Raw genomic sequence first — 20,672 nt, 5'->3', positions numbered from 1 at the left:
CGCTACGTCGGTAACGCGACAGAAAAACTCCCGCGTCTATAAGGAGGAAAATACTAAACGTTTCCGGTAAAATATTTCAAAATAAAATACTTAACGAGAAATAAACGCTTTTATACGACATTAATAATACAAACACACTGTTGGTTTCTAAATAAATGGTTTATATTGCACATTGCAACTTTTTTTAGCGTTTACCTACATGTTTACCCACATGGTCGTTTTGAAACGTTACATATGGGTTTTATGTTGACGCGTAAACAGTTGAACTTCCGGCTAGGGTCGATGTGTTTTTAGTTAGCTTGAGAGGGCCGTGAGCAGTCGTGTCTGGGGCTGTACGCATGCGTGAAAGAGAGGGAACCCATACACGTCAGCAGTCAATGTGGACCTGTATATTATACTGTAATAACCTCCATCATTATCTGTTCACTGATCTTTCACTCTGATCTGATGAAACAAATACACTTTAGAGTGACTAAATTGGATGGTGACGGATGGAAATCATTTTCCTTGGGCTTGAGACAAGCTGTAAAAACCCTCCACATTTACAGACTTATTTGTACTTTTTATTAAATGATGGGCAACAATCAATGTCTTTACATTTCCTTTGCAGACTTTAATACGATTCATGATACAGTGCGAGTGAAGTGATGTTATTGCAGAAAACATATAAAGCCGAAGCACGTAGACTATGGAGAAAATAAATAAACAAATAATGAAAAAGGAGTGCCATCCTTTCTTTTACAATCGACTGAAAATATGATGCAATCGCACAATTATGCATTAATACACAATACTGTTATCATGTTAGTTTGTACTATAGAAAAATAAAGACAACATATGGGGTTTATCCTTTGGATTATTGTACATGCATTTTAGGGATATTTTCTGCAGACGTGGACATTTATTGTTTTAAAAGTATCTGTTCTCCCATGTTTCTCCCAGGCAAAGTGTTACACGCAGCGCAGACGCGCTTTCTATGACAAACCACCAGTTGCATGCAACGCCTGAAGGCGGGTCCTTGCGCCGTGACGTTTCTTGAAGCGGGCTGGACTCAGGGAAAACTCAGATGATGGGGATTACACAGCGGTGTGGTGGAGGTGGTGTTTGCAAAGTGCTGCTGGTCCGGCTGACAGCTCGATGATCGCGCTGTGGAGGTCTGGCTGAGGAGCTGTTCGCAGCATGGGCGCCGGGGATTACATCTGCGTTACGCTGCGTGGTGGTGCACCCTGGGGGTTCTCCCTGAGGGAGGGAGAGGGGGACACCTACAGACCCTTCTTAGCCTCCCAGGTATCTATATCTTCTTTCTCTATGTGTATAATTATTGTTAACACTGAGTTTTCATTTGATATACAACAAGGTTATGCCATGTTTTTGTTTTGGCTATCTGATAATTCTGGGCTCTAAACAAACTCATGAAAATGTCATAAATTATCCAGTTTGTCTCACAAGTACCATATCTATGGCATCAGTTTTTTTATCAAGTTTAGTTGAGTAATGCAGTTGAAGAAACACTGGTCCGAGTGGGTTTAATCGGAGCAGTGTGTGTCGCTACATTTTTGAGTGCTTTGGCTGTGTTTTGGTGCGAGATTCCTCAGCACCCTTATATGGTCAAGGCCAAGAGAGAGCGTGAAACTGAGGGCAGTGTGGTCTGTTATCACTCATATAAGACTTCAGCAAGAAAGCAAAGCATTATTAGGACGAGCAGCCAACCTGAAGAGTGAAATGTGGACGTTATGCTGCAATACCATAATGCACACAAATAAGAAAAGTCAGCAAAAAGTAAGATAAAGTCACTTTAGAATAGCATTCAAATAGAGAGGAAGATAGGCAAATTGTAAGTTATGCTCTCACTGCTTTGGCTACATGAAGTTTATTTAGCCTGATAGTATGGTAATCAACCTTATAGGTAAAATGATTTCATCTGCCCTGTGTTGAAGCTACTTTTCTCATGATGCAGGCATGTTGACAGACATGACGGACAATTGTTCATTGCATTAGGCAATTATTTGCACAAAGTGTGCATATCAATTCTTCATACTTATGCCCATTTGTCACAAGTGTTGTGTTTTACAATGTGCAACACATTATATTAATGAATACTATGAAATACACTAGTATTGTTCTTACTAGTCAACATGTGGTGACATGATTCACACACCAGGATTTTGCTAGTCGTCTTTTTGACACACATTGTTGATTTCTATTTGCTTTTGTAGTATATTCATTCATTTCATAAAGAACAGCTTATCCTCTGGATGACAGAATCGTCTTGTTTTATTAATTATGTGCATACTATATTGTGTTTCGGTAATATTCAGAAGTTTTATTGCACCTTACTCAAATAGAAATTTCAGAATAATGAAGATGTCAGATAGAAATGTCGAGTTAATGCCAACATGTAGATAGCTGATTCCAGATCACCTTTAGGTATTTTTATGGTGACAGTAATGTGCACTGAGAGAGGTAAAGGTTTACTTTGAAAAGCTGCTGAGACTCTATATATGGTATAGCAGTGCATATTCCCAAGTGCTCAAGCCGTACAGATCCATGACAACTTGTTCTCCATGTGGTGGACATGTAAATGTTTTTTTTCAGCTGCATTCCTGCGACATGAAAGCTCCACCAGAAGAGAGCACTCTGAAATCATCAATAGATCGCTCCGAAGACGGACAATTAGCAGGTTTCGAACTATCGAGGCCAACAGTTCTGACTTTTCATTTGTAGCTTCTAATTTTATTTCATTATTCTTGCATTTGTAGGCAATAAATAGTCTCTTTAATTGATCAAGTGGATACACATCGACTGAAGCTTCACATTTGCTCATAAAGACAAAACTTCAACATCAAGTCATTGTTTTGAAACACACTAATTCAGGTCGATTCACAGCAACCTTCCAAGCTCGTTCGTTTTCATATCTGCACATATTTCCCCACACACAAAATTATCAGCAAGGGTGAGTTTTAGTGCTGAAAACAGCAGTGAATGCCTTGGTCCTTTTCCCCATTATGGGGGAATGCCCCCTACTTCTAATGTTTCAGTGGTAATTCTCTCTTGAAACTTTACTGTCTATTTTGAGACATAAATGAGGTGTTTAGAGTATTCTAGCCTCCAGTCTTGTGAATACATTTAAGTGTTGGCCTATTAAAGTGAAGTAGCTATAGGATGCTTATGCCTCGGTGTAGGGTTCTGGGTTTTTTAGTCCACCTCATCTGGAAGGCATAACTCTAAACCTGCAAACTCTTCTTGAGGGAAGAAGGACAGAGAGCCAAGTCTGTTAGTTAAAAGTCAAAAAAGCAAACATACCAAGATCATGACAAATACTTGTAGGCCCCCTGTGTCGGATAAAATGTGTGTGTTTATTAAAGCTTCTGTTGAATGTAGTGGATACTGTGTTTTGTTTCCCGAGAGAAAGTGACTGTTCAGTGTACTGACAGGCACTACAGCGTAAGGGCACGGGGTATCCACTCCGTAAAGGTTCTGCCCATATAAGGGAGGCCGTATTTTTCTTCTTCTTTGGAGTCCTGGCCTGAGTACAAAGTGGATGAGGTCACTTTATTTTTAAAGCTACAGAAACCGCACAATACATGAGTGTGTGATGGATGGCACCCACAAATACACTAACACACCTGAAAAAAAAGTGGTCTGAGTGTACTCGTTTTGGCTGTATTAGCAATGAAAAGGCTTATGTCATATGTATTAATACTCAACAGATATACCCAAAAAATGAATTGCTTGACCAACCTGAACAGGAGACATTCTGGTCTCCTAATTACTAAGGTATGCCATCTTGGTATGTGGAATGTCAACATGCATCAGATCAGTTTCAGAGCACTGAATGATAAAGCAAATGTAATCTTAATAATGCAAGTCTGAAACTTATCAGACTATACTAATATGATTAAATCAAAAATGCTATCCCTCTTGCATTTTATTATATTCATACATCTATCAAGTAATAAAAGTCCTCTTTCTCTGGCCGGGTTAACGTGCCCTTTACAGAGCAAAGAGGGCTCTTGTTGACGATTTGTCAGCCCTAATAGTGCACCATAGGAACCTTATTACGCTGCCAAGTAATCAGCAAAATGCCATTGCTTCATTCATCCAGTACCGTGTTCCCAGAGTAAACAAAGTGCTACGCAGCTCCTTCCATTACTGGAGTTGTTGGCTTTGTGTTTTTCAGCAAAACATCGACATCCCAGGAGAAAGCATTGACCTACAAATGATGACTGTGCTAGTTCTCCCCCTTTTTTCTATTTCACATCGTCTAAACAAATTAAAACTAACTGCTGCATGTTTTGGTGATATAGTTGTGAGTTGCAGTGTTTCTGGCTCTGAATGCTCTTTGTCAGTGCCAGCCAAAGCTGGACTTGGATGTGACTCACCACTTGCTTTGTATTTTAGCTTTGTGACAGAGCATTTTTCAGCCCAACAGGGGTTTTGTAGTTTATCTATTTTAAAAAGTCATAAAGGATGTCTTATCTTCTCTGAACAGTGACAGAAGTATGCCTCTTGCATAAACACTCTACTATTACATAATTCAGCATAATGCAATACAAAGTTTGCAAAAAGTTGAAAATTGTTGGCATGGGAAGTGGAAATTAGCAGTAAATACATCTGCCACAATTTATCACTTTTGTTTTTGTACATGATCTTTGACAAATAAATGTAATAAACTAAAGCAAAAGAAGTAAACTCTCTAGCCCTCGACATGTTTCTCCTTTACACCAAAGAACAATACGCCAAAGAACAAAGACACTAAATGTCATTATTGCTACCTGTAAGGCAGCTGGAAAATATTTTCCTCAAATGTAAAACGCATAATTGCTTAAAGCTGTGAAGGGCAGGAACCGCCGGCAGCTGTGTGGACACATTATGCAGTCCTGTATTTCCTGTGATTTTCTGTTGTGTTGAAGCCTATTAAATAGATCATTTGAAAATGGGCAACCCGGGATAACAAGGGCATATAATGTAGTCTAACTGGGGCCCCACATGATGTCAGTAGTAAACTCTGCTGATCAGGGCAATGGTATTTTTGGGAAGCACTTTATTTGAAAAATCTGGCCAGTTGTTTGCTATCCTTTCCTGCACCACCACGACAATGCTGGTGTTTTCTATTCACACGCAGCATTATGGCAGACAAGAATGAGGCGCTTTGAGGTATTTAGTATATATTTGCCTCCTGTGAACATTGCGTGACTAACTGTGTATCTTTGTGATGCGAGGAGAGACAACGACAAATGTTTCCCCTCCTTTTTTGGAGCATGAATGGCTGCTGTGCTTCCAGACAGGCCATCCTGCTTGTAATGAGGTGTCCCAATAGACAGGCACACAGGCTGCCTTATAGGGCCTGCTTGCACACCGTTAACTCTTAAAAACTTAGGCATGGAGTCAGAGGGGTTTTATCTGACAGTTACCAGCTCTATAAATCTACTCATAAAAACCTTTGTATGTATAGCAAAGTAGGCTCATTTCATTGCCTCAGATTTATGTGCTTAAATGTCTGTAAAAAATATATATAAATAAAGCAGGAACTGCAGTCTTTCCCCACCTCGACGTTATTTTCACATATGTGTAAAAGATGTTTGTGTGCACTGCCATCTAGTGGCAAGACTGTTTTACTGCAAGTATCTCAAGTTGGACGCGACTGTTTGGTGTGTGTTTTTTTTGGTTGCCTTGCCTTTATGACTGTAAAATATGAAAAACAAGCAATGCGGGATAAAGTTGCATAGGCCTATCTGTGGGTAGTTAAAATAAACTGGGAGTTAGTTTTGAAATGAGCCTATAGCAGTTCCACAATTTATGTGAATGCTGCTTGCCACAAAGGTTTATTCCTGCTCAGTGTCAAAGGTTAACTTATTGACTCTGATGTATCATACAGTAACATTATTGTGTAAATTTGTAATTTAATTATTTAGGAGAATTAGCCAAGACAGGGTTAGGGGGTTAGATTATAGATTATGATACATGCTTTATTATGGTGAATTAATTGAGTATTATCTCTTCCAATATTAGTGGATTATTTGTATGATATTTTGCCTTTATTTGACAGAAAAATAGAGAAGACAGAGAGGGAGTGTATGCAACAATAATAAAAAAAGTGTTAAAATGCCCAAGACAACAGATACTACTATTGCTATATTTTCACGTGCTTACCAATCTCAAAACAATTGTTACCATTGCAAACTTTATAAACCTTCTTTTTAAAGCTGCTTGTTTGTAGTATTTGCAAAGTATTCTAACATATTTCCTAAAAGCATATCCTCTAATTGCATGGTACTGAACAATTAATGTATCCACCTAGCTGTGTAAATGGCCTTTTGTGCAACATTAATGGGGTATTTCTCCTTATTTAATCTTCTTTTTAATGAACCTTTTTATAGGCCTCTGGAACCAATTACAAGGAAATGAATCCATCAGTCGTTAGTTTAACTGTATAAAGAGGTGCCCTTTAATTGTGTCTGTGCATAGCTGGCCTCCAGCAATGATAAGCACATGCACGGTTAAAATACAAGGTAGAACTGGCTCTTTTATTCCCAATGTTCACCTTACCTATGTGTTCGATATCAGTGATTGCACATTGTAGTGAATTGTGCAAATTATTACTTGCCTCGACAGCGACTTTACGTTTACATATGTTTGGAATTGATTTGTGCAATAGGCCGATACCTTGCCTTTTTTATTACAAACTTTCTGTTTTGTGTACATCATTATTTATTTATATTATAATTACACTTATACTCCACTTAAAAATACTGCTTAAACACTGTTGTCCTCTCACTTTCCAGGATAAAAATGGATTGTTGACGCTGGCCTGACCTTAGCTACTGACATTTCAAAGATGATTTATTGTCATTGCCATGTCACAGCCAGGCAATTCTCACACCTGGGGCATCCCCACTTTACAGCTGGTCTCAGTCTTTATCTGAGGGAGTACATTTTTGTTTGTGGGCGTCTCTTGGGCAGCCTAAGTCTCCAATATCGGTGACATTAGTTGTACATTGATGTGTGAATTGTAAAAACAATGTTGATTGACATTAACTTGTTGAGCTGGGTTTACTGTTACCGGATGAAGACGCTCTGACGCTGTAGACCACCTATGATGGTCTTTTTTTTCCTTCTTTTTTTGTGTGCTTTTTGACAAATATTTTGTCTTCCACAGGTAGAAGACGGGGGTCGTGCCTTCATTGCTGGAGTTCGAGAAGGCGATGAGGTGGTGTCACTCAACGGAGAGCCGTGTGCTGATCTCACCTTTTCACGAGCCTTCGCACTCATCGACACATCGATCGACTGTCTGCAGCTTCTTGTCAAAAGGTGGGGCCGCATGTGAGATTAACGACAGTGAAGTGGTACTCTGTACATCTAGGGTCCGGGTGTCATGAGCCATGCAGTGCTGTGGGTTCTTGGCATTCGCAACAGCAATGCAAAAATGATGATTGCGCCACTGTATTACCATTTAGATAGCATGTTGTTTTATGACCTGTGCCCTTTTGCATTGCTCAGTGAACCAACGACTATCTGTGTATCATGTGCATCCATGTCTTTGTGTAAATTAGTGAGTGAATGTGTGTCAGTCATGCTGACCTTCACACTGGCTCGGCCAAGGTGCTCCACATTTGTGTGTGTGATTGACATGCAGCTGCTCAGCCATTACTCAGTGGGTATTGCCAGCGTGTTTATCAGACTGACATGTCCTCAAATATTGCTGCTTATTAATATGCCTTGATGTGCCCACAATTAAACTGCAGAAGGACATACAGTGAACGTGTCTATAGCAGCACAGTGCAGGATCTCTCAGATTACATGACCATAGAATCTGAATGACCTCAACTTGTAGCTATCAAAATGTATTATGATATGTCACAGAAAATGCGTACTCACTGAGGTCTAATCAATTTAAATGTAATAATCGCAGTCAGAGGCAATGACATTCTGTTATGCTGCCCTTGAAAGTGGAAATTAGACAGAGCGATGTTGAAATGTGATTACTTTCCTCTTCAGTGATCTGACCCTTTCATTTAACTTGCTGCATGGAGATTAAATCTACTTGATTACTTTGACAATTTAACTTCAACTTTGCTTCCTCAACCATCCTCAGTGATGATGTATTTCGTATTCAAATGGTATTGTAAATGTGTGGACGTCATACCTTTTTATGGAAGGAAAATTAGAAAAGAAATATTTGATAAAGGCAGTATAGAGACATTGTATTAATTTGAAAGGCACTTATCTTTAAATGCACTTGTTCTAAAGTACAATGTCTTGTTTGAATAATGTACATTTTGATCAACAATGGTTACTGAACTGAGAAAAGCTGCTCCACTCACTCATTCCTGTTCTCCTTTTTTCTCTGAAAGATACTGCACCTTCCCTCCGAGAGAAGAATCTCAATCAGAAGAGACATACTGTGGTGGGAGGGACTCCTCCTGTGAGGCTTTAAAGAGCACCACCCTCCACATCTTTACCCCAAAGCACAGGTCCCAAAGCCCAAGGGAGCTCTACATATCCGAGTCCCAGGATGAGGCTTACTATGGGGAGTTGGGCAGCGACACAGAGTTTCACAAGGGGCCCCAGCTGCTTTACACCCAACATGTTCCATCATCTGGTGAGGAGCATGACTTTCAGGAAAGTGATGGAGAAGGACGGCAGTGCTTCTCCCCTGGGAGCATGGTTGAGCTCCAGGTGTCCCTGTCTGAGCAAACCTTGGATTTGGGCTGCACCTCTCTTGGGAGTGCTCATGGGATAGACGGAGTACTCTCAAACAAAGAGGCTGTGGACATGACCCACAGCACCACCGTGTCACACTATGTACCGTGTTCCGTCAGAGAGCCACTCGGCCAGCATGGGGTGGTGCTCAGCTCTCCTTCAATGCTGGGGCAGGTGGAGGTCATTTTGCAGCAGGCAGCAGCATCAGGAGCAGGGAGGGGCCTCCGGAGTGTGGGTGGCCCCAGGGTCAGTGGAAGTGTTGGATCCCAAAGTGAAGGAGAAGAAGGAGGAGGGCACTGCGAGGGAGTTCCTGAGTCTTTCACTGTCTCGTTTGAAATTCCCTCAGAAGAGGCGACACCGGCGGAAGAGCGCAATTCTGACTCTGAGGGGGATCAAGACAAACCCAACAAGCATCGGGCAAAACACTCCAGTAAGTACCTATACACTAGGGAGTATTATCCTGGTGTGCCTTCTTTGTTTGAGGGTGAGTAATAATAACCTATTTTAAGGGGAATGTGCATGCTAACAGGTCAACAGGAAATTGCATTTGTCAACCGCATGTGTGCATTCCAAAGCATGATGTCCGGTGTGTGTGCTCCTCAAAATAGTGTGTGTCTCTCACTGCAGTGGGAGGAGGGTGCTCATTCCTTCAAATGGAAGCACATACTTCCGGGTCTAACCTGAACTGCAACAGAATCAAAGGGATAGTACCGAGGCACAGTCAAGAAAGAATAGCAACATTCCACAAAAGAAAAAAGTTGAATTGAGCGCATGTAAGAAGCTACTACAATTTATAAAACCTTTGAACTATCCATTTGGAGAGGCATGATGATGATAGTGAGGCGCTCCTCTGAGCTGTGTAGAAGACATAAATATAACACCAGCACGCTGATGATGCCTGCAGAAGTGGCCCTTTGACGGACACCAGCATGTGCTGCCCCAGCCCGTTACCTGATCCTTTCAAACTGGGTGCTTTAACTGAGCTAAAAAAGTGAGTCCATTGCTCACTCCGCCTGGCTCCTCCACCTTCAGGTTAGTCTTGCAGTAATATGAAAAAGGAAGCCTACTTATTATTTTCATTTCAGCCTCGCATTGTTTGATGGTTTGAGAGTGGCTTTGTCGTGTTATGTCTGTATTCGCATTTCAGAAACTGTCAGCAAATGTGACAGATTTAAGAAGAACAGGAGGTTTTCAGTGGACAGCTTGTGAACTTACAGATAAGGACTGGTATAGACGCTCTGGTCCTGGTGATTTTTTTGCATGCTAGTTTTCTAGAACAACTGATTTAATGTGGTTTATTCTCTGTGGATAAATGAGGATATTAGATATGCGTCAGAAGATTTCATTATTGCTTCATGCATAGATGTATAATATTTTACTGAATGAGAAAATTACGAAAAAGTTATTGGTGGATAAATATGTGTGGACTAAGAATGTAAAGGGATCAGTCAATAGCTCAGCTTATAGCATTTGTTGTGTGCTCGGATCAGTTCAACCACAGTGCATAACATATTAATTGTTTATAGTCTATAGTTATTTCTGCTTTCAATGTGAACATTGGATGTGTTTTTAAAAGGTAATGCAGATTAATTTTAGAGAAGTTTGATATCAGTGTAATGTTATATGCTGAAGTTAATCTCTGGTGCCTTGCTAAACTTGTTTTGAAACTTAATTTGTCATCTGTCAACCTGTTATTTGTGCAAGCTCTATTTTTACTCTGCAGATGAGTGATAAACCAAAACAGGGTTTACATAATTACATTTTATATTACAAGCAGATGAAATGATTTCTGTTGATCCTAACTCCACTGGATTTTATGTATACCTTTAATGTCAGCCAAAGCACTTGTTTGGATTCCCAATGTAGAACTATTTATTCTAAACACTGAATTATCTTGTCTACACAGGGCTCAGGCGCAGCGAGAGTCTATCTGAGAAGCATGTGAAAGAGGTCAAGTCCAAATGTAAACGCATTGCTCTCCTTCTTACGGCTGCTCCGCCCAACCCCAATAACAAGGGGGTGTTGATGTTCAAGAAACATCGTCAGAGGGCCAAGAAATACACTCTGGTGAGCTACGGCACAGGCGAAGACGAACCCGAGTACAGCGACGAAGACGACGAGGAAAACGAAGACGAGAAACAAGAAACCCATGCTGTTGAATTTACCTTTGTGGCTCCAGACGGTTCTGAAATAGACAAGCATTTCCTCACTAATGCCCGTAGTAGCAAAGGTGTGCTAACTATCAATTGGGACAAGGGTCTCCTTGAGATTGAAAGGAACCTGAACAACCAAGCAGAGATGGAATGTTTGCCTGAAACCAAGGGCAAGGGTGCCGTAATGTTTGCCCAACGGCGTCTAAGGATGGATGAGATTTCAGCTGAACATGATGAGCTTAGGAGTCAGGGGATTCCCGTGGAAGGAGTGACGATGGTTGAAAAAAAGACAGAAGAGCACTCCTACATGCAATCCACAACAGAGGGCAATGCTTACATGGATGTAAATATACATCAACAAAGCCAAAACCAACAACAGTACCAGCAATATCAGGAACAGCAGTACTATGAGCAACAACAGAACTACCAAAAACAACAACAACAACAACAACAATATCAACAACAGTATCAGCAGCAACAGTATGAACAAGAGCATTATCAACAGCAAATGTATCAGCAGCAGCAGCAGCAACAGCAGCAGCAGCAGCAAGAATATCATCAAAAGCAACAGGAAATGCAGCACTATTCTACAAACATCAATGGCACGGTCCAACATCAAACCAGTGAAACGCAGAGTACTTTCAACAATCGTACTGCAAAGCCATTCTCAGTAGAAAACATGCCAGCTACCCTTTATTCTCCCACAATCAGTGGGACCAATCAAGATTTTGTTGGCCAAGGAGAGCAGATAGCTTCCCGTGATGAGCGCATTGCTACCCCTGCAAGCCGGACTGGTCTTTTGTCTGACTCAAGGAGAAGAAATGCTGGAAAGCCTATGTTCACATTTAAGGAAGCACCAAAAGTATCGCCTAACCCAGCACTGTTAAACCTCCTCAACAGAAAGGATAAGAAGTTGGGATTTGAGTCCGGACCTGAGGAAGACTACCTTAGCCTTGGGGCTGAGGCTTGTAATTTCTTGCAGTCTCAACAAATTAAACACAAGACACCACCACCAGTAGCTCCAAAGCCTGTGATCAACCCCAACTCTCCTCTTTGGTCCCCACAGATAGAAGGGACCAACCAGGACATGCCTCAACAAGCTGAAAATAGTGTATCCACACCTGCTCTAGCCCCCACCACAGGGACTACCCCTGCTCCAGAACTAGAGCCAACCCCAACCCCAGCACCTGCCCATGAGCCCTCTCCCCCTCCTGCCCCCCAGGAGACTCCTGCCAGCAACACCACAGAGGAACAGCCCACATGGACTCCACCGGAGCCTGAATCTCAACAACAGCCTCTGCAAGTGACAGCTCAGGAGGAAAATACTCATATAAATTCTACTCTGCAGCTTGAGCCTGCTCCTGTTCCTAGCTGGGTTCCACCACAAACCCAAGCACACCAGCCATCTACCAGTCCTTGGCATCCAGCTCAAGTGCCGTCCCAGGAATCACCACATAGTCAGTCCCCACCACAGCCAACTTGGACAACACAACAACCTTCTCAGACCCAAGCACAGCCTCAACCTCCAACAAATACTTGGACCCCTCACATTCAGCCATCATCCTGGACTCAGCCTCAAGGGCAACCACAGGCCCAGACCCAAGCTCAGCCATGCTGGACCCAGCATCAAGAGCAACCACAGTCTCATCCACAGGTTCAGCCACCCTGGGAACACTCACATGAACAGCCAAATCTGCAGCAACCAACTTGGGGTCAACCTCAAGAACCAATGCAGCAGCAGCCCCAGGCCCCATGGGCACAGCCATCACAAACAGACGCTCAGCATCAGCCAACATGGGTTCAACAACCCCAGCAAAAATCCCAAGCACAACCTCCTTGGGCTCAACAGGTTCAACCAGAATCCCAGCCACAGTCGTCATGGGTTCAGCCACCACAGCATCAGGTCCCACAACAAGCATGGCCTGGTCAGCCCCAACCACCATGGGCCTCATCTCAGCCTCAACAGCAACCTTTAGTTAGTGCATGGCCTCCATCACAAACTCAAGCCCAAGTTCAGCCACCTTGGATCAAAGCATCCCAAGCACAACCCCCAGCGCAGCCTCAAGCCAATTTGAATCCATGGTCTTCAGTACCTGCCCAGGCTCAGTCCCCTCCATCATGGGCCCAGCGCCCTTCAGAACATGGTCAGCACCCCATGAATTCTTGGACCCCAGAGCAAAATCAGGCCCAACATCAACCATCTTGGGCTCAACCAGTTCCCCCCCAGCCCAGCCCACAGCCAAACTGGCAACAATCCACTTCAAAGACTCCACCACAGCCACCAATAAATACGTGGCCTCCACCTCAGACACAACCTCAGGCACCTATTAATGCTTGCGCACCACAGTCGCAGCAAACGCCTGTGAATGTTTCCTCGTCAATGGTTAACAATCGTCCGTCTCCAACACTTTGGCATCCACCACAAAATGCCCCACAAAATGCCCCACAGAATCGGACCCCACCGCCTCCACCACAACGAATGCACTCTTTAACCATTGGTCAGCGAGCTTCATCACCCATCAATCCAATGGCCACTGTCTTAAACCCATCATCCCATGGTCCAGCTTTTGAGATGCTAGTCGTCAGAGGGAAAGGAGCTGATATGTTCGCCAAGAGGCAGTCACGTATGGAGAAATTTGTTGTGGACTCTGAGACTGTGCAAGCAAACAAGACTAGCCGGTCAACATCGCCAGTTGCTTCCTTACCGACTGAGTGGAAATATACACCCAACGTACGTGCTCCTCCTTCACGGGCATATAATCCTATTCAGTCCCCTTCTTACCCCCCAGCTGCAACAAAGCAGCCCCCTCCAAGTAGCCCTTCAACTAAAGCCAAGAAAAAAGGCAAAGAGAAACAGAAGCCTAAACCCCTAAATGTTTTAGAGGTTATGAAGCACCAACCATATCAACTCAATTCCTCACTCTTTACCTATGGCCCAGCAGTAGAGGCTGCTAAACCCCCTGAACCTAAACCAGACTGTGCACTTCCTAATCCAGCTGTTGAAAACCAACCAATTAGATATGAGCAAATTGTCCTTGCCCAGCCAGCTGGACCATTCAATACTCCATACCCCCAGCAAGCCTATGGGATGCCAATGCAGCCCATTGTGCATGATGGCCAATACCAACAAAACCCAGCTAATGTGTATCCTCCCTCCAATCCTTATCAGCACCCCCCTGGTGGGCCATACCAACAAACGTATCAGCAACCTGCCCCACCTGCTTATCATCCCCAAGCTCCTCAGTCTGCAAATCATCCCTACCAACAGGCGCCGCAGGCCCTTTACCAACCAGCCAACAGCCCTCCCTACCTGACACCTCCCTCAGTACCTTACCAGCCACAGCCTCCCAGTGGCTATGTTGCTCCTAGTTTTCCTGCAAGGCCTGAATCTGTAGCAGGTGGCAACGCTCCTAAACCCAAATTCACAGCTAAAAAGAGCTCAGCTCAAGTGTGGAAGCCTAATGCAGTTGATGCAGAGTGATTCTGGTAGAATCATGATATGCTTTGATATGAGTCAAAGGGTTGGTGCTCTTGCAGTCCACTGCCAAGTGGACTAATTTGAGCATATAAACTTGCTTTTGTAAGGCCTATATTCAAATCCACCTGCTCTTGTTATTGTCATAGGACAGAGTTTGATGGTGTTCATAGTTTTAAGAGCTAATACGAATGGCATTACAAACAAATAAGAACATGAGAGTAAGAGTGGGATGTAAGCACATCTTACTTGATATAAAGGAGCCAAAATGAACTTTACATGTTTATAAAGCATGTACATGTCAACATGTTTATAGGAAATGATGCAAATGGTTACTTAATAAAAGTGAATGTACCATAATGTAGAAAAAAAGTAAAGTGGTGGCAATGAAAGAAGTAGGGGGGCAAGATGCTCTGTAAGAATTGAAAGAAGGGTGTGAGAGAAAAAATGAATCAGAAGTGAATGGTATCGGACAGTGACAACAGGAATTTGATTTTTTAAAGAATAAAATGTTTACTTTTTCCAATCGTATTTGATAAACAAACAAATAAAAAGCCAAACAACTTCAATACAATCAAGTTGGATAAAATAATTAACATCAAAATAAGAAGTGCTGGAGAAGGGTCGGTCTGTGGGGTGTAATGATACCAACCGGAAGGCTACATTTTAATGTCAGTCACAAAGTCAGTGATGTCATAGTACAGATTATGAAACAACTCTGGAGTTTCAAGTAAAGGCTGGAGAATACAGCACTACTTTCAAAAAGTGACCACTAGCACTGGCTTAAACTTCAGACGTCAGATAAGTAAACAATTTATTATTCAGTGGCTCTCCAGTGTCTTCTCCATAGAAGTAGGTGTCGTTTTATTTCAAGCCTTTTACCAGCTGTTGCGTCATGTTAGGTACTATATTTAAATGGCCTTATGAGAGGGGGTGCTGAGGTCCAGGAATAGTAGGCTTACATTTCAACTTAAGCCAGTAAGAGCTACTCAGACCCTGATTGTATTTTTCCTGACAACAGAGAAATATATAGTATTGGACACTCTCCTTCATATGGCTTCACTTTCCATACATCTTCTCCCGCTATTGTATTATATTAATAGACAAAAATTATTTACAAAAGAAGAATTATTGAAAGAATATCCAGCCCAGTAATGTTCACTAATATAGTGCTGGCTAATATAGGGCTGCTTTGTTCTTTATGTTCTTTTCTTTTTCCCTTTTCCTTTGTGTGTTTCTCTTCATAGTGCTCTTTCTGTATGATTTAATGCACTGCCATTAAAATGTCTTTTATCCTTGGTTGACTTTCCTTTCTTTTGTCCTTTTAGCATGGTCATTGGGTTAATTTCTATTTTTTTATACCATAAATAGTGTGTTATTCCATATCTGCTCAGATAAAAAGAACAAGCTTTTCAGTCAGTTTATGCTCAAGTATCCTTATGTTTGATTAACTCCTATACCTATAATACCTACTATCTTTTTGCAATGGTAGTGGTTAAAAATCTGTTTTAAATAGCAATATCAACTATAAAGAGCTTGTTAAAATAACACATCGTTATCCAAATCCCCTGCTTTTATATCAGTTGAGGTGAATGCTTGAAAAGCACATTCCTGCAGAATGAATAACTGATGATGCATTCATGATGGATATTATTAGACTGGTGACTTCAATGAAGACAGGCGACCTCATTGGACAATTCTGGAGGACAAGTGTGTGGCCTACCGCTGAGTTGAGTCATGCATTTTTAGAAAGGGCAGTTATTTGTTAAGTGGAAGTTTTAATATCTATCTTTGGTTGGCCGATTTTTGCTGCTATATCTGGAGGAAGTTGATTCTCTGAAACATGTTTAGTTACATGTTAAATGTATGTTGATACTACTTTGGTTTCTAATGCTTATTATCTATTTTGTATTCAAAGAAATGCAAGATATATTTTCTACACACCTTCTATTCAATCTAATAGACTCCAAATAAAACCTGTCTTCTTTTAGATATGTTAAAACCTGCATAGTAATACAAATAGACAATTGAAGACATACTGTATGGTTATTTTGTCGATTTCCTTCAGTAGGATTATAACATATCCGTAGATCATCCACTAATCACCAGATACCCGAGTCAGCAGATAATGTATTCCCCCTTCACTCATTCAGCTACAATTATCTTTCTTAATGACGGCACTCTCATCTGATCTTTTCTTTCATTTTTTTGCCATCTCTTGCTATCTGCTGATCTTACACATCTTCCGCCAGATGATGGCAGCACTGCCTTTGCTTCATGTCTGCCATATCCAAAGGAAGGTATTGTCAGAGACTATGAAGGGTACAGAGGTGCTTTGTCATTTGATATGTCTAGCCATCCTAATGGATATTTTAGTAATAGTTTATTAGTTTAGTAAGTTGCACCATCTCAAAATCCAAATCCAAATTTCCCAATCTCATTTTCATACTCTCAAGTGTTCAAGTGTTGCTGTACAGCAGAGCAGATTCCAATGAAAACAAGATGAATGGGGCTTATTCCGGAAAGCCCATGACCATAAGCCAGTTGTTCTGAGAAGCAAGAGGACATTCCACTATGTTTGGACAAATGCTAAAGCACTGGGTTGAGGAGGCTTACTGTGGAATGGACGATTAAGTCCACAATAAGTTTAAAATAATATGTTTACTAGAGCTTGTAACACTTTATTCATTTTGCTGGCTATTTCAGATCTTTACATTGTTTTACCAATTTATACTAAGAATAAAACAAACTAAAATGAAACATGAAATGCAAAATCAGAGTATTACAGCATCAAAAAGACATGTGTTGTCAAAGAGCTACTTCTATGTTTTCCAAGCTGTGTGAATCCATACTAAAATAAACATTTCTGGATCTTTCTTTGCAGTTACTTGGCAGGGGCTACTCCCTTTCCCCATCAGCCAGAGTGACATCCACGGGCCAGAACACAGCTTGGGCTTCTTCTTCTCCCAAGCCTCCGGCTCGGGCCTCCACAACTCCCCCAGCAAGACAGGTGTCCTGGCTGCAGAAAGGCCGCAAACCCCTGATGCCCTGGGAGGCCGCCTCCCGCCATCCCCTTGGCCTGGTGGATGAAGCCTTCGCTTTCCAGGACCTCCAGCAAAGCCTCGTCACAAATGTCCGCTTGGCCGCCCAGCGCAAAATGTTGCCTGAGCCGCCAGCAGAGTGGAAGGCCAGGGTGTCTTACGACGCCCAGCAGAAAGCAGGCGGCCAGATGTGGAGACAGAGCCAAAGCGGCAGTGAGAGTCGAGCTCCGCTGCCATCATTTGGGTCGCTAACAAGGAGCCCTGTCTCCGCCCCTGCCCGTCATGCTGGTTACGGCTCTCTGCCCAGACAGTGGCAGCCTCAGAGGTCAGTGACACGGGCAAACATGGCGCCCCAAGTGTCCTCTTCAGAGTTTCAGATGCCTTTGGGAAAACAAACTTACAAGTCTGTGTACTCCAACAACACTTGGAGTTGGAGGCGATAGAATAAAACTCAACCTTTGTGACCTTTCAATGAGAAAACTCCCAAGTTTCACTGATTCCATGTACATTTAAGTACAATTCCTTTTTTTTTACTCATATCTTTTATAACAAACAATAATATGGTAAGTGAGGAGAGTGATCTGGAAAGATAGCTATAATTATTGTTGTTCCGATATGATACTATTGTTTCTTTTCATTCTTTCTGCTTTTTGCTGTTTAATGTGGAGTATAACAGATTTTGAGATCTAATGCATGCCATAATCAAATGTGAAAAGGGATGATTTCTCTCACAACATATGGAGACTTCAAAATTATTTCGAAAACATTCAACTGACACTTTTGTAGTTTGGTAAGTACACTGAAGTGGGCCTGTAAGATGAGGCAACAAGTATGTTGTTTAAAATGAGTGTGAATAGACATGTTGAGAGCAAAAAAAAGTGGAGAGAATTCAGTGATTGTAAAGTAACAGGATATCTGGAGAAAACTGTAACTGTTGACTGTCCAGCTAAGCGTTCAGAATATAAGACATAGGTTTATTACAGAGTCTTGAGAAAAGAGATTTGTGAGGATGCTAAAAGGGAGAAAGAAACAGTGACCCCAATTGTTTTGAGCTTGTGGATTTGTCGTTGTCTTGGTTTAATTCTCTGCCGTGGATTTATGTATTTAGCATGCAGTGATTGTGCACTTTTTTTGTGCTTGTTTTGTTTTATTTTTAATCAAACAAATGAGTAAATGTGCAGTGTTTCCATGTCAGCAAATAATTTCAGTCCAATTATTGATGCATTAGATGTGAGGCATAAAAGGTTAGTGCTATAACTCAGCATGTTGTGTAAACTCTAATAAGTTAGATTGATATACTTATTTACCAGGTGCATTTTAATTAGTGCATTAGCATTTCGCCACTAGCTATGGAAGATGAGAAGATGACTTTTTTTTTGTGCACCTGAAATGAATAGGCACATTCCAGTCATAGCTGGGGGTGGAATTTCAATTGAGGAATGTTGATTAGTCCTAATTATGACTGCAATAAAATATTATTCTTGTTGATGGTAGGTTTACTGAGACTGGGAGAATTGTTTGTGGTATGTAATGGGTTTGTCACTTGCTTTTGGCTTGAGCTTTTGTTATAGACTCCAAAGATTAAAGCTGGGTTAGTGTTTCCACAGAGAGTACATAATGTCCTAATGTGATTCTCACCAAGCAATCTCATGAACATGAATAAGATTCATCACACCGCATTGTGTTGGGCCTCAACTGACTCACGGAGCGTCCTGACATAAAGTGCATCTGTGATGATTACACTGTTTTGCTTCTATTCAGACAACAATTATTATGGTCATAATGCAATACCGGCAATAACTGCTTCAGATATGGATTCACCTCGAGTCTTATACAAAATAAACACAACCAAATAGCACTATTTCACAAATTGCGCTGTGTGTTTGTGCTCTTTGCTCTCTATTCCAAGCATGAAATACTTGGCTTCAGGCCATTTGTTACTTGCTGTACCATCCCATGAAGCTTTTTGTATGATGTGTTGTCTTGAATAGTCACTCGCTCCCTATCCAGCGGAGGGGGTTAGGGAGGGGTTGGTGGGGACTTGTTCCCATGGTGACCACCAGTTACATAATACCAGTGGGTACCTACTGTAGCCGAAGCATTGGAGAATGCGAGATAAGGACACAGAGGGAGACGGCAAACAGAAATTATTTCCCAACCACTTTAGATTTAGAAAATACTGTGTGGGATTCAAATGTCAAATTCAAAGTGTAAAGTGCAATGCACGTAGCTATGAAATATGACATTTTGTGTATGGGGTTCCTAGTTTTCTTCATGCCAGGCATTGCAGGAACTTGCTGCTTTTAACATCCAACCTTATATTCCCTGCGGTGCGCTGCAAACTCAACCTGCCTTCCTTTATTTGTCTCTATTATCAAGTTAAGAATTATATTGGAGGTAAATTAAATTTAGCAAGGTCAATTAAAACATAGTGACTGGATTATAAAGTGAGTGCACCCTATTAGGCCTTGCTCCTATATCACATGATGGCATTTAAAACAAATAGTATCTGATTGGCCTGCAGGCCCTGAGGGGGTCATGTTCCCACGCTATATGTCACTGAATATAATTATTGTTCGCTGCGCTCTACAATCCTGAAGCGCTGATGAAGACAACTGCGGCTGAAACAACTGTATTTTTTTATGTTAAAGCTTTGTCAGGGGTTTTCAGGTATGTTTTCAACCCTTAGGTGCTTTTTTAATTCATTTAGATGTGCAACGTTGCGATATTGCAACAGATTATTGCTCTTTGTACAGGCAGTTTAGTCCAGTGCTTAAATTGTATTGACCTTTATTATGCCACAGATGAAGCACATTCTCATGCAGTCACGAGGGAGAGGGAATAATATAGACCAGTGGTTCACAACCTTGTTTTGACCCCCACAGCAGATGAGCTCAAGTCACCCTTTCATCGACGCAACATTTTTACCAAAGGTGTCTATTTGAATATATTCTAAACTTGATTTGAATGGTTTAAATCCTTCATCATCTGTTTCCACCATTTATCCATAACTTAAAGCTACAGCAACTGCATCAACTTTGACCTCAGATACTTTTTGGGGGGGATTTCTGAGACTCTTAATCAAGTGCAGACATACCCCCCTGGGGTACTCCTGGTTTGAAATCAGTGATATTGATCCTCCTGCTACTGGCAGGAAGATAGATAGCTAGATGGAGGGCAAAGCGTGCAGTAGTGGCATTGCTCTAAATTTAGTCACCCCTCTGCTTGTGAACTAAATACCAATGACAACAGTCAAAGTGACACCCACCCACCCACCTACTCATTCAGTCACTCCCCAGC

The 20,672-nt window shown here is 41.7% G+C and overlaps 1 protein-coding gene across 1 annotated transcript; it reads left to right on the top strand.

Annotated features, from left to right (window-relative positions):
- Window positions 1-1,179: 1,179 nt before the first annotated feature.
- synpo2a (synaptopodin 2a) lies at window positions 1,180-15,630 on the top strand (the record flags this gene model as incomplete). Its single annotated transcript, XM_079215065.1, has 4 exons — window positions 1,180-1,287; window positions 7,160-7,311; window positions 8,355-9,133; window positions 10,610-15,630. 4 exons carry the CDS (start codon window positions 1,180-1,182, stop codon window positions 14,335-14,337), a joined length of 4,767 nt encoding a protein of 1,588 aa, XP_079071191.1. The 3' UTR covers window positions 14,338-15,630.
- Window positions 15,631-20,672: the final 5,042 nt, after the last annotated feature.

This window comes from Taurulus bubalis (genome assembly GCF_910589615.1).
Source record: "Taurulus bubalis genome assembly, chromosome: 3".
Lineage (NCBI taxonomy): Eukaryota > Metazoa > Chordata > Actinopteri > Perciformes > Cottidae > Taurulus > Taurulus bubalis.
This window is presented reverse-complemented; position numbering and strand designations above follow the sequence as displayed.